The sequence below is a fragment of the Schistocerca americana genome, chromosome 10, assembly GCF_021461395.2.
Source record: "Schistocerca americana isolate TAMUIC-IGC-003095 chromosome 10, iqSchAmer2.1, whole genome shotgun sequence".
In the NCBI taxonomy this organism is placed as follows: Eukaryota; Metazoa; Arthropoda; class Insecta; order Orthoptera; family Acrididae; genus Schistocerca; species Schistocerca americana.
In genome coordinates this window covers 95972116-95986536 of record NC_060128.1, presented here as the reverse complement: position 1 = coordinate 95986536, position 14421 = coordinate 95972116, and the positions used below count along the sequence as shown (strand labels likewise).

At 38.4% G+C, this 14421-nt stretch overlaps 1 protein-coding gene across 1 annotated transcript in view; it reads left to right on the top strand.

The window, feature by feature from the left end:
• LOC124552268 (serine-rich adhesin for platelets-like) overlaps positions 1-14421 on the top strand; it is an 820531-nt gene that overhangs the window by 700090 nt on the left and 106020 nt on the right. The window contains exon 22 of the mRNA XM_047126548.1: positions 11130-11284. Coding sequence (XP_046982504.1) covers positions 11130-11284 — 155 coding nt within the window. The remainder of the gene's footprint in view (positions 1-11129; positions 11285-14421) is intronic.

Genomic DNA, 14421 nt, shown 5'->3' with positions numbered 1-14421 from the left:
TCAAGTTTCTTTGTTCGCATGTATCCCCGTGTTTAATTGTGTAACAACCGATTTGTTTAATGCATTCCTAATTGTATTTTTTAAAGGTATAATCTTGTAAAATACTTCTTGAACGACGATTAACTTGTCAGCATATGTTTTGAAAGAAGTTTGTCACTTTTTTTATGATCTAATCGTGGTGTCAGAATTTTGTATTTTAAGATTACTATCCTTTGGCTTCTTTATCTCTGTTTCACTGCCCAGAATTACACATGTGAACTTAAGTTTTCTGTATTCTGTATTTCGTCTCTGTAGTATTAGTTTTCTTGTCAGTAGTGTTGGATTGATGTCAAAATTTGGTTGCTTCTTCTTGTTGCATCTTGCTGTCATTGTTAGTATGATTCTATTTCTGATAACCATTTGTTTTTGGGCTTGCACCGTGTTCCTTGTAGCAGTATTCCTCACTGAGGAGTCTCCAAGAGTGAGAGTCCACGACCGTCAAACACTTCTTTATTTAGCAAAAGTTGTTAAACTCCTGACAGGTTCTCATTAGTTATTCATTAATTTGCAACTCTATTAAAGGAGTAGACTAAGAACTTGAAGATAAAAAAATAACTTATACTTCTTTTAACATACAGTGAGTTGTCTTTGTCTTAAGTGATAAAACAAATGCCATTACCAATCACTTCAATTTAGTTGTCATTGTCTGTCGGATGTTCGGGTCGTCGATATTTCTTGGAGCAGCGTACTGCATGGAGGGTCTGTTAGCTTTACTTGTGATAATGGAATGTGCAGCTCGGCTACTCTCATTGCCGTACAAAGCCCAAACAAACAGAGCAGCAGCAGAACTTGACCGAAAGTGACATGATACAAAACAAAAATAGCTTTAAGTCTTGAAAGGATGATGTTATCTGACTTAACCAACTTCCCACTAATGCAAAATTTGTCACACCTTTTCATTTAGACACAACTACAGTAAAGTAGTTTCTGATCAGCCAACTAACTTTATCCAGAATTATTACCGACAAGACCACAGAAAGAATTATATCCTCTAAAGTAGCATAATTTGTGTGTTTAATTTTTGTAACATTCCTTATTTTTGTTATTTTGATTTTATTTTAATTTGTAGCATTGCACCACACAGAAAGGTATGGCTTATCCTGTAGGTATAATTTCCCTTTACTTATTTATTTTTGTTTTTTCGTATTTTTAGACATTAAAATCAACATGTCAACAATTCAACAGTCCCAGGACCCACTCGGAGATTCCGAAAAATAGTTTTAATTGCCAAGACAGAAAAGACTGAGGACTATCCGGAACCAGAAAGTGTGCTTATGATGAAAGGAACAGGTGAAACTAGAAAGGAATGTTGTAGTAAGCATGTTTGCTTTAATTTTATCAGAATGTTTGACTGTCTTGCAATTATGATTGTGCTCAGTACTTGCAGACCAGAAGTAAGCAGGACTTGATTCCTTCTTGAAAAGTGTTTCTGCTATCTCCTCCTTTAGTAAAATGCTCAAACAGAAGGATGTGCATCAGACTGAATGACAATAAGTATAAACTCTTTCGTAACAGCATTGATAGCATAGAAGATCGTGATCTTGCTATGAATGAAACAATATTTCTACATCTGAAGAAGACAAAGGTTTGTCTAAAGACTGTGCCAATGACAAAAGGAAGTGCAGCAGAAAAAATTACTGGGCTCCTGTGAAGTTTCCACTGAAGAGTACCGAGAGCATTAAGCTGTTTACTTCTGAGGACCACCAACTGAATATGATTTTCTATTGGATGTATAAAAATGTAAAGAAGTCTTGCAGTGAAGATTATGGAGCAGTAGAACTATGCAAAGGTGAAGTCTGTGTGGAAAGAAAAGATAGGTCAAATCAGGAAAATGAGAGGAAATAGAGAAGCTATTCAATTCACGAAAAACAAAAATGTAATTCGCTAGAAAATAGGAGACAAATCATGTAATGACCGGAAATAGGTCAAGCCCACAGACTGCCACGAGGAGCTCCAACTATGAGAAAGAACGACTTGATGACGCCAGCTTGTGAGAAATACATTCCAACTTCTTATTTTAACTTTTATGGTTCCATCATTAATATTTAGAACATTTAAAGAGATGTGAAAAAATGGTTGTTTTAATTTTAATATTATTACTATTTTTATATTTCAAATGGTCTCATTTTACATTTTTTAGTTTTAATATTGTATTTTTATTTTTAACACTAACAAAAATTTTATAAGTTTCAAATTAATATTATAAATGTTGAACAATTATGACCGTATTTAATTATCGTATTGTCATATGATGCATTGGCAAATTTAATCAGTACTACTGTCATCTTCATGTTTTTTTGAGAATAAACAGATTTTTCATTACATTAGAATCTCATTCTACAAAATCCTGATCTCCTCTATTATGATTCATGTAGAAGTTAAAGTTAAAAAGATATCAAGACATCATACTACATTCACAACACAATGATAGAAAAATTACAACAGTTATTTTTTCTTTATTTCGGTTAAACAAATTGCATATTAGAGTGCCATCAGGTTTTACACCTTGATCAAAAATCTTAGTGAAATAATTATAGCCCCGAGAGTTTCAAAATTTTGTTCTGCCTAGTTCGTCAATTTCATTGGCACTTGGAAATTAAAACCTCTAAAATTTTATACTTCAATTAACAATACACATAAAACCACAAGTACGATTGTACATCTACATCTATATTCTGCAAACCACTGTGAGGTGCGTAGCAGGGGGTACATCCCATTACATTGCAAAGACAACTGCTACATAATTACATGTAAAAAGTAATTAATTTTAATTTAGATATTTCATTACTGAAGAAGTATAAAAAGATAAATCTCTTCACGAGTTTCATGATAACTAATAGAGCAGTGTGATAATTCCAAATTGTAAGTTTAGATAAATGCTTAAAATGCACTTAGCAACCATGAACGTAATAATACTTTCATCCCTTATCTTATTAGGAAACTAAATTACCATTCACATCTTTAAACATGATTGCCCACAAATGGTTTTTTTGAGATGTCACATTACTTTTGGCAGTGTGTGATATACATTCATATTTACATAGATACATTACAATAATGGAAATTCCTTGATGGAGCAATACGTAAAATAAGGAAAAGGCAACCAGTCACGTATTAGCAGATTGATCCATGCTTAACTGAAAATAGCATTCACACTAGCTTTTGAACATAAGATCTTTTTCTAACGGTAGAACACACATGTACACATACAACCATACAGATATCCAACTGGTTACTCTCGTGGTCATGCCAAGACTGATTACTGATACAGTATTATTGGAAGTAGTTGCATGGGCTGATGAAGGTGGGGAGGGTGTTGTGGGAAACAGATAAATTTTTGGACCAAAGTCTCCGGGGCTGCACAGCAAGATGAAAAGAGTACAGAGGGTAGATCAGAACGAGATGAAGGAAGGGGGAGGTGGGGGGGGGGGGGGGGGAGAGAAAGGTGAAGGTGAAGATGAAGAGAAACAAACTGAGGGGTGAGAGAGAGAGAGAGAGAGAGAGAGAGAGAGAGAGAGAGAAAGTCCTCATGGCAGGAGGAAGAGTGGAGGGGGAAGGCAATGCACGATCTGAGTAGTGAAGGACTGGTGCGGACAGATGAGAGAAGGAAGAAGGTGAGGCAGTGGGAACAGTTTAGCAGAGGTTATAGGCCAGGATGTGCTACAGAGATTGTTCCCATGCACATGGTTTAAAGGAACTTGTGGTGGAATGGAGTACCCAAATGGTCTGTGTAGTAAAGCAGCTGTTGAAAACACACACACACACACACACACACACACACACACGTGCCACAAATACGTATATACCTCCATATACATATGAAGTTGCATATGCATATGTGTGTGTCCTGCTGGAATTGCCCAAGCCTGTCGGAATGCACAATGGATATGAATGGATGCAGGTGATCAGACAGGATGCTTATGTACATGTCACCTGTCAGAGTTGTATCTAGACGTATGAGGGGTTCATATCGCTCCAACTGCACAGGCTCCACACTATTACAGAGCCTCCACCAGTTTGAACAGTTCCCTGTTGACATGCGGGGTCCAAGGGTTCATGAGGTTGTCTCCATCCGCACTATACAATTTGAAATGAGATTCGTCTGACCAGGCAACATATTTCCAGTCGTCAATAGTCCAGTGTCGGAGTTGACGGGCCAAGGCAAGGTGTAAAGTTTTGTGTTGTGCAGTCATCAAGGGTACATTAGTGGACCTTCGGCTCAAAGCCCGTATTGATTATGTTTCGTTGAACGGTTCACACACTGACACTTGTTGATGGCCCAGCATTGAAATCTGCAGCAATTTGCGGAAGGGTTGCACTTCTGTCACGTTGAACAATTCTCTTCAGTTGTCGTCGGTCCTGTTCTTGCAGGATCTTTTTCCGGCCACAGCGTTGTCGGAAATTTCATGTTTTACTGTATTTTTGATATTCACGGTACACTTATGAAATGGTTGTATGGGAAAATCCCCACTTAATCGCTACCTCGGAGAGCTGTGTCCCGTTGATTATGCGCTGACTATAACACCGCGTTCACACTTGCTCACATCTTGGTAACCTGTCATTGTAGCAGCAGTAACCAATCTAACAACTGCACCAGACACTTGTTGTCTTATATAGGTGTTGCCAACCACAGTGCCATGTTCTGCCTGTTTACATATCTCTGTATTTGAACACGGATGCCTATACCAGTTTCTTTGGTGCTTCAGTGTATAATTCCATCAGACATTTTGAACATAAACTCATACAGACAGAAAATTAGCAAATGGGTAGTACTGCCAGAAAACAAAGTCAGCAACAGACTGAGCACATGGTAGACTAAGAAAAGAAAAAGAATCGAAGGAGAAAAAATTAGAGCTGCTTGACTCTCCGACGATTGAGATATAATAGTTTTGCATGATTTGATAGGGTCCAGTTGCACATAATGAATACACATCTATGTAAATGTATGTATAAACAGAATAACATTCATTGCTAACCAGTCAGTTGTTATATTGGTATCTATGAGAGTAACTTTTAAAGTTCTCGGAATCTTCAACAGACATCAGTGCTAGCGCGACAAGGTTCCTGCGTAATAATAGGTCATCCTCTGTCAGTAAACACATGTCATATCAGTGCTCTTGTCAGAGATCAGTGGTGCAGATATATCTCTCTATGGTTGTTCCCATGTTGTGGTTTATGAAGATGGAAAAAAAGAGATTGGCAAAGTGCTTAAGCACTTCATAAAGAAAGGTATGACAACAAAGAAGTCGTGCCAATTTTCAGAACACACTGGTGGACCCTACTTCTTCATAATCAACTAGAGTGGACAGACAAGTTAAAGTTTTTCTTCGATAAGCGTAGAAGTTGAAGTAATGAATTAAATGGCTGGAACTTGAGCCCGGGTCTTCTGCAGGTGTGCTAATCACAATACTACCGTGGCATTGTGGCTACCACAGCTGCATGGGCTAACCTAGTCTAGTATCCTCCCAAACACAAACCAGTTCACACCTTCAGCTCATTTTCCCCTTGTTAAGTCATCAGTTTTGCCGAGGCTCTCCGACACTGGAACAGCACCCCAGCTTTGTACATAACGGGGAAATCCTGCCTGTACCTCAGGAGTAGGTGAGATATTGATTTGGTGGAATTACGTTTTCCTGGAGACATACGAGTCTCAAGTTTTTATCTTAATACCGATGATTTAAGAAGAGGAAAATGGGCTGAAGGTGTGAAATGAAGTTTGTGTTAGGGTCGGAATTGGTCTAGGGTAGTCTGTGCAGTGATTAGCACATCCACCTTGCAAGGAGGAAACCTGCGTAGCACAAATTTTAATTCATTACTTCAGCTTCTATCCTTATCAAAGAAGGAAAATGTAATTCCAACAGATCAATAGAGTTTAAATTTGGTAGAGATAGCTTATATTGTGACTGTTTAGGAGGTGGCTAGGCAAGCGACAGCTCTCACACTTGGTTGTCACCTGGGCAGTGAGCTTTTGTGGTAAAATGGGGTGGAGGGACGTCATTATGTAGCACGGGGGAAGTGCAAGTGATGCACTGGCTTTAACTTAATGACCATAGTTAGGTTTGGCACAGCCTTAAACACAAACGTATACAGGGTGTTACATAAAGGTATGGCCAAACTTTCAGGAAACATTCCTCACACACAAATAAAGAAAAAGATGTCATGTGGACATGTGTCCCGAAACGCTTACTTTCCATGTTAGAGCTCATTTTAGTTTCCTCCACCTACGCTCAATAGAGCACGTTATCATGATTTCATACAGGATACTCTACCTGTGCTGCTAGAACATGTGCCTTTACAAGTACAACACTACATGTGGTTCATGCTTGATGGAGCTCCTGCACATTTCAGTCGAAGTCTTCGTACGCTTCTCAACAACAGATTCGGTGACCGATGGATTGGTAGAGGCGGACCAATTCTGCGGCCTCCACGCTCTCCTGACCTCAACCCTCTTGTCTTTCATTTATGGGGGCATTTGAAAGCTCTCGTCTACGCAATCCCGGTACCAAATGTAGAGACTCTTCGTGCTCGTATTGTGGACGGCTGTGATACAATACGCCATTCCCCAGGACTGCATCAGCGCATCAGGGATTCCATGCAACGGAGGGTGGATGCATGTATCCTCACTAACGGAGGACATTTTGAACATTTCCTGTAACAAAGTGTTTGAAGTCACGCTGGTACGTTCTGTTGCTGTTTCCATTCCATGATTAATGTGATTTGAAGACAAGTAATAAAATGAGCTCTAACATGGAAAGTAAGCGTTTCTGGACACCTGTCAACATAACATATTTTCTTTCTTTGTGTGTGAGGAATGTTTCCTGAATGTTTGACCGTACCTTTTTGTAACACCGTGTATACTTATGGTGCAGTGCTGAAAGTGGAGAGTAACTCTTTTTAAACCGTTGAAAAGTAGCAAAGGCCTCTCTCACACACACACAGACATCAATTTACATCTCTTCAGTGCAGGATGCCTGAATGTTTGTAATATGTGATGATAACTTGATATGTTTTGTGTGCTTCAAAACTCTGAACAAAATGAAAAAAATTCAGTCTACGATGACATTACAATACCTTCAGTGCAGACAATTATGCACAATTGCAAAGTGAACAGTGAAAAATGGAGGTGCAAAAATTAAAGGAAGTGCAGTTAAGCGATGTGACAGAAATAAGTATTTGTCATACAGTAGCAGAGAAATAAATACCTGAGTAACTTTCCTCATTTTCACTATGAAGATTTTTTTTCCCCCTAGAGGAACATTCAACAAATGAATCTGCAAGTTGAGCAAGTTACCATATATTATATATATGACTTACAGAAATACAGTGTGACACTTGTGTGGTAAGTTTCATAACAAATTTAGTCTTGCCATCTTATTTTCTTATAATAAGTCTGTAGCTGCAATTATGTTGATGAATCAATCTATATACTCGTGCGAGCAACTTTTTTCTACAATGAAGAGAATGAAATAGACCCATAGGAGCTCACTGACTTCAACTTAAAAGTTTGTCTTCGAAATAGCAGTGTTCAACAAGTTGTGTGATATTGATTCTTTAGTGAATGGCAAAATAAGTAATATTGATTGACATCCTGTGTTTCTGTGTTTAATGTTTACATTAAATGTTAACAAAATATGTTGGTCAATTTAAATTTCTTGTTGGAACGACATTCATCATGAGGCTGCTCAGATAAGAAATATCATGTCTCGTACATAGTTGCCCCATGTTCTTCGCTTCATCAAAATATTAAGAAATGTTTCACTCCAGTTCATTGTCATTTCTCATTAATACAACTGTCTTAGAAAATAAGTTTGCCACGAAACACATTAATGAGCCATCATGAAACAATGCATATCTCTGGAACATAACATTATTGGCCACAGAACAAGACTCATCGCAAAGCTATCCTCCGTCCCCTATCTTCAGCTCACTCAACCTTTCCTCATGTAATATCACCATCAGTTAGCTGGTTGTTTACTGCTGTGCTGTGTACACGAGCCGGCTCACACGAGCAGATGTGCATAAAATAATCATGGAGGATTGCCGACTGAAAGTGTGGGACATTGCTGCTGAGTAAGGATGTCATCTAAACAGGCACATCACATCTTAACGATGGAATCGGATATGAGAAAATTATCTACTAGATGGGTGCTGCGATTCTTAATGCAGGATCAGTATGCAAATGTATGAACCGTGTTTGACACATTTTTTGGAGCAACCAGCAAGCCTTCTTGCACCAGTAGGTGAAACTTGGGCTCACTGCTATACCCCAGAAAAAGAAACAACAGTCAAAGCAGTGGAAGTATGTTGATTCATCAATATGGTCAGTCATAAAGGTCGCAGGTCAGTTTTTTGGAATGTGAAAAAGATTTTGCTGCTAAAGTATCTTCCCATCGGTGAAAGAATTAATGGGACATTGTTATGCTAACCTCCTGGACCAACTACACCAAAAGATACATGGAAAAGGGCAAGGTTTAAAAAGGAAGTAAGTTATCCTTCATCAAGACAGTGCTTGCCCACACCCAAGTGCCATTACTGTGACAGATATATGTGAACTAAGATAGAAATTGGTGCCACACCCATCATATTCGCCCGATTTGACTCCGTCAGACTTTCATCTCTCCCCCGAACTCAAAATTTTTCTCATGGGATGGAAATTCTCTTTGAACATAGAACTGACAGCAGAAGAAGAGTATTTTGTGGGCCTAGAGGAATCTAATTTTTGAGATGAGATAGTGACATTGGAACATCGCTAGATCTAGTGCATTAGTATACAGAAAGACTACATTGAAAAATAAAAAAAGTTTCTATTGAATTCAGAGAACTTCTCATGTTATTTTTATAATAATCGTAGAGCTCAACAGTTGCGTAAGTGGTTGCAATGCCGCGAATCCTCAGTTATTCTTGCAAGCTCGTGTACTTGTTCCCCTTCCAACACTGGTAGAGTCTACTTACACCTGACAAGAGTCAAGAAACAAGTTTACGTCCATAAATGGGCAGTGATAGAGACTTGAGAGTCGAGTCTCAAAAGAGTTCGGGGATCTCTAATGATCTCTATTGGGTAGCAGCTTGTAACAAAAGTGGAAACTGATGTGATAGTGAACAGAAGTAGGGTTTCTGAAATGAAGTGAATGGTTTGATAGGAGTCAAATCAAGATGTGAAATGTTATTAAATCAAGATGTGAAATGTTATTGGTGAAAACTTACTGTATCATTCATTTCTTTTCAATGAATCTTCACTGCAATATACCCCTAATGGCACGCAAGACAGGGTCCTCCACTGACTTGATTCTCCCAGTGGTGCGTTTCCCACACAGCTCGTGTGAGAACCTGTGGTTGCAGGGTTTGGTAATCATGTGTGGAAACATCAGCAACAGTGAAAGCCTGGTCAGGGCAGAAGGTGTGCACAGATAGTCTCACTGTTAAGGCAACCGCTCGTGAAAAGCGGGGGATATAGGTTTGAGTCGTAGGCTGGCATAAACTTTCATTTTTAGGATTCTGTACCTCAGTCGGAAAAAACGGAACCTTACAAGATCGCTTTGTTGTCTTGTCTGTCCTGTCAAACTGTTAAGACCCCCTTTCCACAGGAACAAGTAGATGTATCAAATGTACATGCCTGAGTCAAATTGCAATGTGTCTCATTATAACTACATTCAGTCAGCATGACTACTTACGACGCACTGATGGTAGCTGCATTGTCAGTTGGAATGTAGATCTGAAATGCAATAAAAAAACACGCAGATGTTATGACTGATGTTGGCCTTCTTTCTGTCCTAAATTGAAACATACATCACATACTGAGGTCTATGGTCTGTTGGTAGCGTCAAAAAGCCAAAGCTTCTAAGTCAGTGCAACCAAAAGATATGGCCATATATGTTGTGTAATTTGATATTCACAGATTCACTCATCAAAATCCATAGGGTACTTCCCTCTTCCTAGTAGCATCAATGAAATTTGACGAGAATCAAGTTTCACTGTTCAAGTAAAGGAAAATGAAAATTGTTAATTTGTAATAATGTCACACGATTTTTTCTCTCTCTCCCTGACTGTCTTCTGTTTGATAAGAGCCCTTTTTCTCAGGAATAGCTAGAGGTAATGAGATGAAATTTATGTCAGGTACTAAGTTCTATGGTCCCTTGGCAATGTAAATAATTTAAGCTTCTAGGTCAATGCAGTCAAAAGATACAGCCATATGCATTATGTATTTTGATACTCGCAAACTCACTAATCAAAACACATATAAAGACATTTTGAAAAGTAATGCTTTCCACACAGTCCCAACTTGGCCCCATCCCATTTTCATCTGTTTCCAAAACTTAAAGTACCCCTTGAGGAGTTCACTTAGATAGTGATGAAGCAAACACAAGCAGAGGTGAGGTTGTGGCTCCATTAACAAAGTGAAACATTCTACAGTGACAGTATCATCAAACTGGTCCCTCATTAGAATAAATATATTCATCACCAGGGTGACTGTGTTGAGAAATAAACATGTAGACATGAAGGATAATGATGTTGAATGTTAATGAAGTGTGTTTTATTTAAAAAGTTTTAAAGAGTCTTTACATAAAACTTTTGGAGGCATTAATTTTAGCTCACTGTTGTAGGTGAACTATCTACATTCATGTCGGGCATGTTAGTCTAGCAGTAAAGCATGTGCATACAAATCAAGAGATCACAGGGCCAAATCTTGGTCAGATCACAGATTTTTCAGTCTTTGTTTTAACCTAGCCTGTACCTTGGAATGACGTGAGGAGTCACCAGAAACAGCAGGTAGTTCAGATTCCACATTAAACTGTAGGTCCTCATTCCCTGTGTAACTGGGATGTGTTAGGAACATGCAACACAAGGAAATGGCTTCCAGTAGAAAGACTTGGACCAGGCCGTTGAACCACACAATATTATTATTATTATTTATACACACAATTAATTTTGCACGCACCCCTCAGTGTATGCATCCTGCTCACACTTGTCTGGTTTATCACCTTATTATTGATGTTTTAGTGTTGTGTTTAGTACTTCCCTTATACACTCTGGCTTGCCTGTTCACCACTAAGCTGTGTTTCATCATTGAAAATTTTGTATTTTACGGACAGGTGGCAGATCGAACGCTCCCAAGGCAAGTGTATTTGAAGATGATGTAGCAGCATTTAAGGAGGAGGACACGCCTGTGGAGTTTTCGAGAGCAACGAGTCTCTCGTCACTGACCATTGATGATGAGCCAAAGATCTCAAATGATACTCTTTTGAAGGTAAGGAACATTTTCTTTCAATTGTGTAGTTTTTTATGTAAGTGGAAATAGGTTGGTGGTGACATTTAAATAGAGCTATGTAACGTCTAGAAAGAAAGAGAGAACAGGTAATTATCATTACTGAGTTCAGCACAAAGAGATTGTGTGCAGTTGACAAAGTGGAGATGATGATATACGTGTCAAACCAGTTGGGGTAAGGGTATTTGTGGGAATGAAGAAAAAATATCTTTAAAAATTAACTGAACAACGTGATACATCCTTGTATATACATTTCCATGCACATAAGTTTAAACACAATTGGTTTACAGTAAGCATGTTAGGCAGTAGTAGAAGTAGGTAAATCACAATTCAAGATGACAGTGACATATATGTTTGTCATTTCTGAGAGCATATTCTTTTAGAAAAGTCAATGTGTACGACAGGTAGGAATAATAGACTACTGCAGTGATCACAGTTATTGTCTATGAAAATGCTGTATACAAATTATCATGTTAATAAGTACTTTTAAAAAAAATGAAATACTATTCATAATGAATATGAAGCTGGACATCCATGATGCCCTTTTGCCTGTAATAGTTAAAAGTCTCTTTTATGTTAAAATTTTTCACAAATAGTAAGTTTTAGTGCAAAATTGGTTTGCAATACCAGAAGCAGATTAAAAACCTTTCTAACGATGTCATTCATCCGTGTACAACAATTGTGTGTTGAGAAAAAGGGGATGTTGACTTGTATATGATCAGTTGGTGATCACATGGAGACAATTTTTTGTTGTATAAGGTGGCTATAGAAGAGGGTCAACTCAACCTGTTGAGACCAAATGAGAAGTAATACTGGATTTGACTCGCAAGCATAGCTTGTGTCAGGTGGAAGTTACACAACATTAATTTATGTATTCATTTGTTTATATACATCTCATATTTGTTAAATAACTTGTACAGCGATAAACATATGGAACCTGCAAGTATTGAAGTATTAATATTGTCATGTCCTAAGCATTACATTAACTGGGAACAGACATCGATAATCTGATAAATGTGTTGAAACTGTGATATAAAGTGGCCGAGCCCACTATTGCAGTGTGAATACCGTCAAGTATGGCTTTCATGGAAGGTTCCATTTTTATATGCTGGAAGAAGTTTAGAAATGTTTATATCGTAGTAGCATATTCCAACTACCTTGCCACGCAGTTTTAGCTCTTATCTCGGATACTTTCACGGAAGTTTCAGTACTAACCTTAACAAGTGTTGAGCACTGTTCTAGTCTTTTGAGTGGTTTTTTAAAAAAGTATATCATTCCAGTAAAGAAAATAATACTAGTGTCAGTATAGCTGTTGATACAACAGTTATGAGCTTTGACCATGCACCGAGTGAGGTGGCGCAGTTGTTAGCACACTGGACTCGCATTCGGGAGGACGACGGTTTAATCCCGTCTCCGGCCATCCTGATTTAGGTTTTCCGTGATTTCCCTAAATCGTTTCAGGCAAATGCCGGGATAGTTCCTTTGAAAGGGCACGGCCGATTTCCTTCCCAATCCTTCCCTAACCCGAGCTTGCGCTCCGTCTCTAATGACCTCGTTGTCGACGGGACATTAAACACTAACCACCACCACCACCTTTGACCATGCATACATTAGCAGTGACTTCTGAAAGACCATTCATTCTCTTTCGATTAGAGACATCTCAGCACAGTGCACCTTCCATTTCACACAGTTGACGACAGCAAAGCATTGTGGCACAGACTCCACGAGATACTGATTGCATTATACAGCAGTCCTAATCCACAAGTTCATGACCCCATGGTGACTGGTCAGAGCTGCGTGTACACAGCTTGCTCAGTAGTACCTCAGAGGTGCTCAGTAGAAATAAAATCATTGCAGGGACTCTGTTACATTCCATTTCAACATATTACGAGAGAATACTTTTAGCTCTCCACCTCAAAAATGCCCTGTTGGCAAGTGAGATGTAACACCTTACATCGTTTTAAGCATACTCATTCCTTTCAAATGGAAATCTTGGATTAAAAGTGTTCTGGGGCAGTGCAGCATATCTGTAAAGTAAATAGCAGACAAGTGCAATCAATCCCTGGAGTATTGTCTTTATCGAGTAGGCATGGCAACAGATGGTGTGGTGGTAGAGTTGTAATACATCAGTATAGCTCATAAAAAGTGTAACTGTGAGGGTACAGAAATTTTGTGTAGCTAAATTTGGTATTTTTCTCTTAAATAGAGATGCAAAGTTAACTGTACCCTTATCGTCATTTATCAGTGAGTAATCATGTTGTTTATTAACACTGTGTTTTAGACAGTGCACTTTAAACAATGCACCCTCACATTTCATACTTTTATACATATAATATTTTCTGTTAGTAAAATTATTGGTTAGTGTTGTATTATAATTGGTTTGAGGTACTACTTTTGTGATGTGGGACAGTTGGAGTTTTTCAGCAGATGCCTTTACATCAAAACAAGTATATCATGCAGCTTCCAACTCCACACAGCCCCTCAGAAGAAGATAAGTGAATATTCTTCAAGGAAAAACATTCATTAACAATGTATATCAAAAAAGTTCTCTGAAAATCTGTAAATCATTTTCATGTCAATTTGATATTCACAATGAAAGCACTATAATGTATGTTCACGCAGTAAATGTACATGGATACACAGTGCAGTGGAAACTTATTTAAAGTACGCAAAAGAAAAAGTAAATAATTAATATGTTAAATCAGAATATACTTCAAGAATATCTTTAGGAAAAGTACAGATTGCTACTCATCATAAAGATGACACGTTGAGTTGTAGACAGCACAATGAAAAGACTGTTACATAGCGAGTTTTTGGCCAAAGCCTTCTTCAGAAAAGAAAACACACACACATTCAACTAGGCAAACACACCTCATGCATACAGCACTGCTCTTTTAGGCGGCTCCAGCCAGAATGCATTCTAGCTGGACATGCCGAAAGTTGGGGGGATCGTGTGTGCGTGAGGTGTGAATGTGCGTGTGTTTTCTTTTCTGAAGAAGGCTTTGCCCAAAAGCTCACTGTGTAACAATCTTTTCATTGTGCTGTCTGCGACTTGATGTGCCATCCTTATGGTGACTAGCAATCTAACCTTTCCTAATATTCCAACCTAGAGTTTTCAT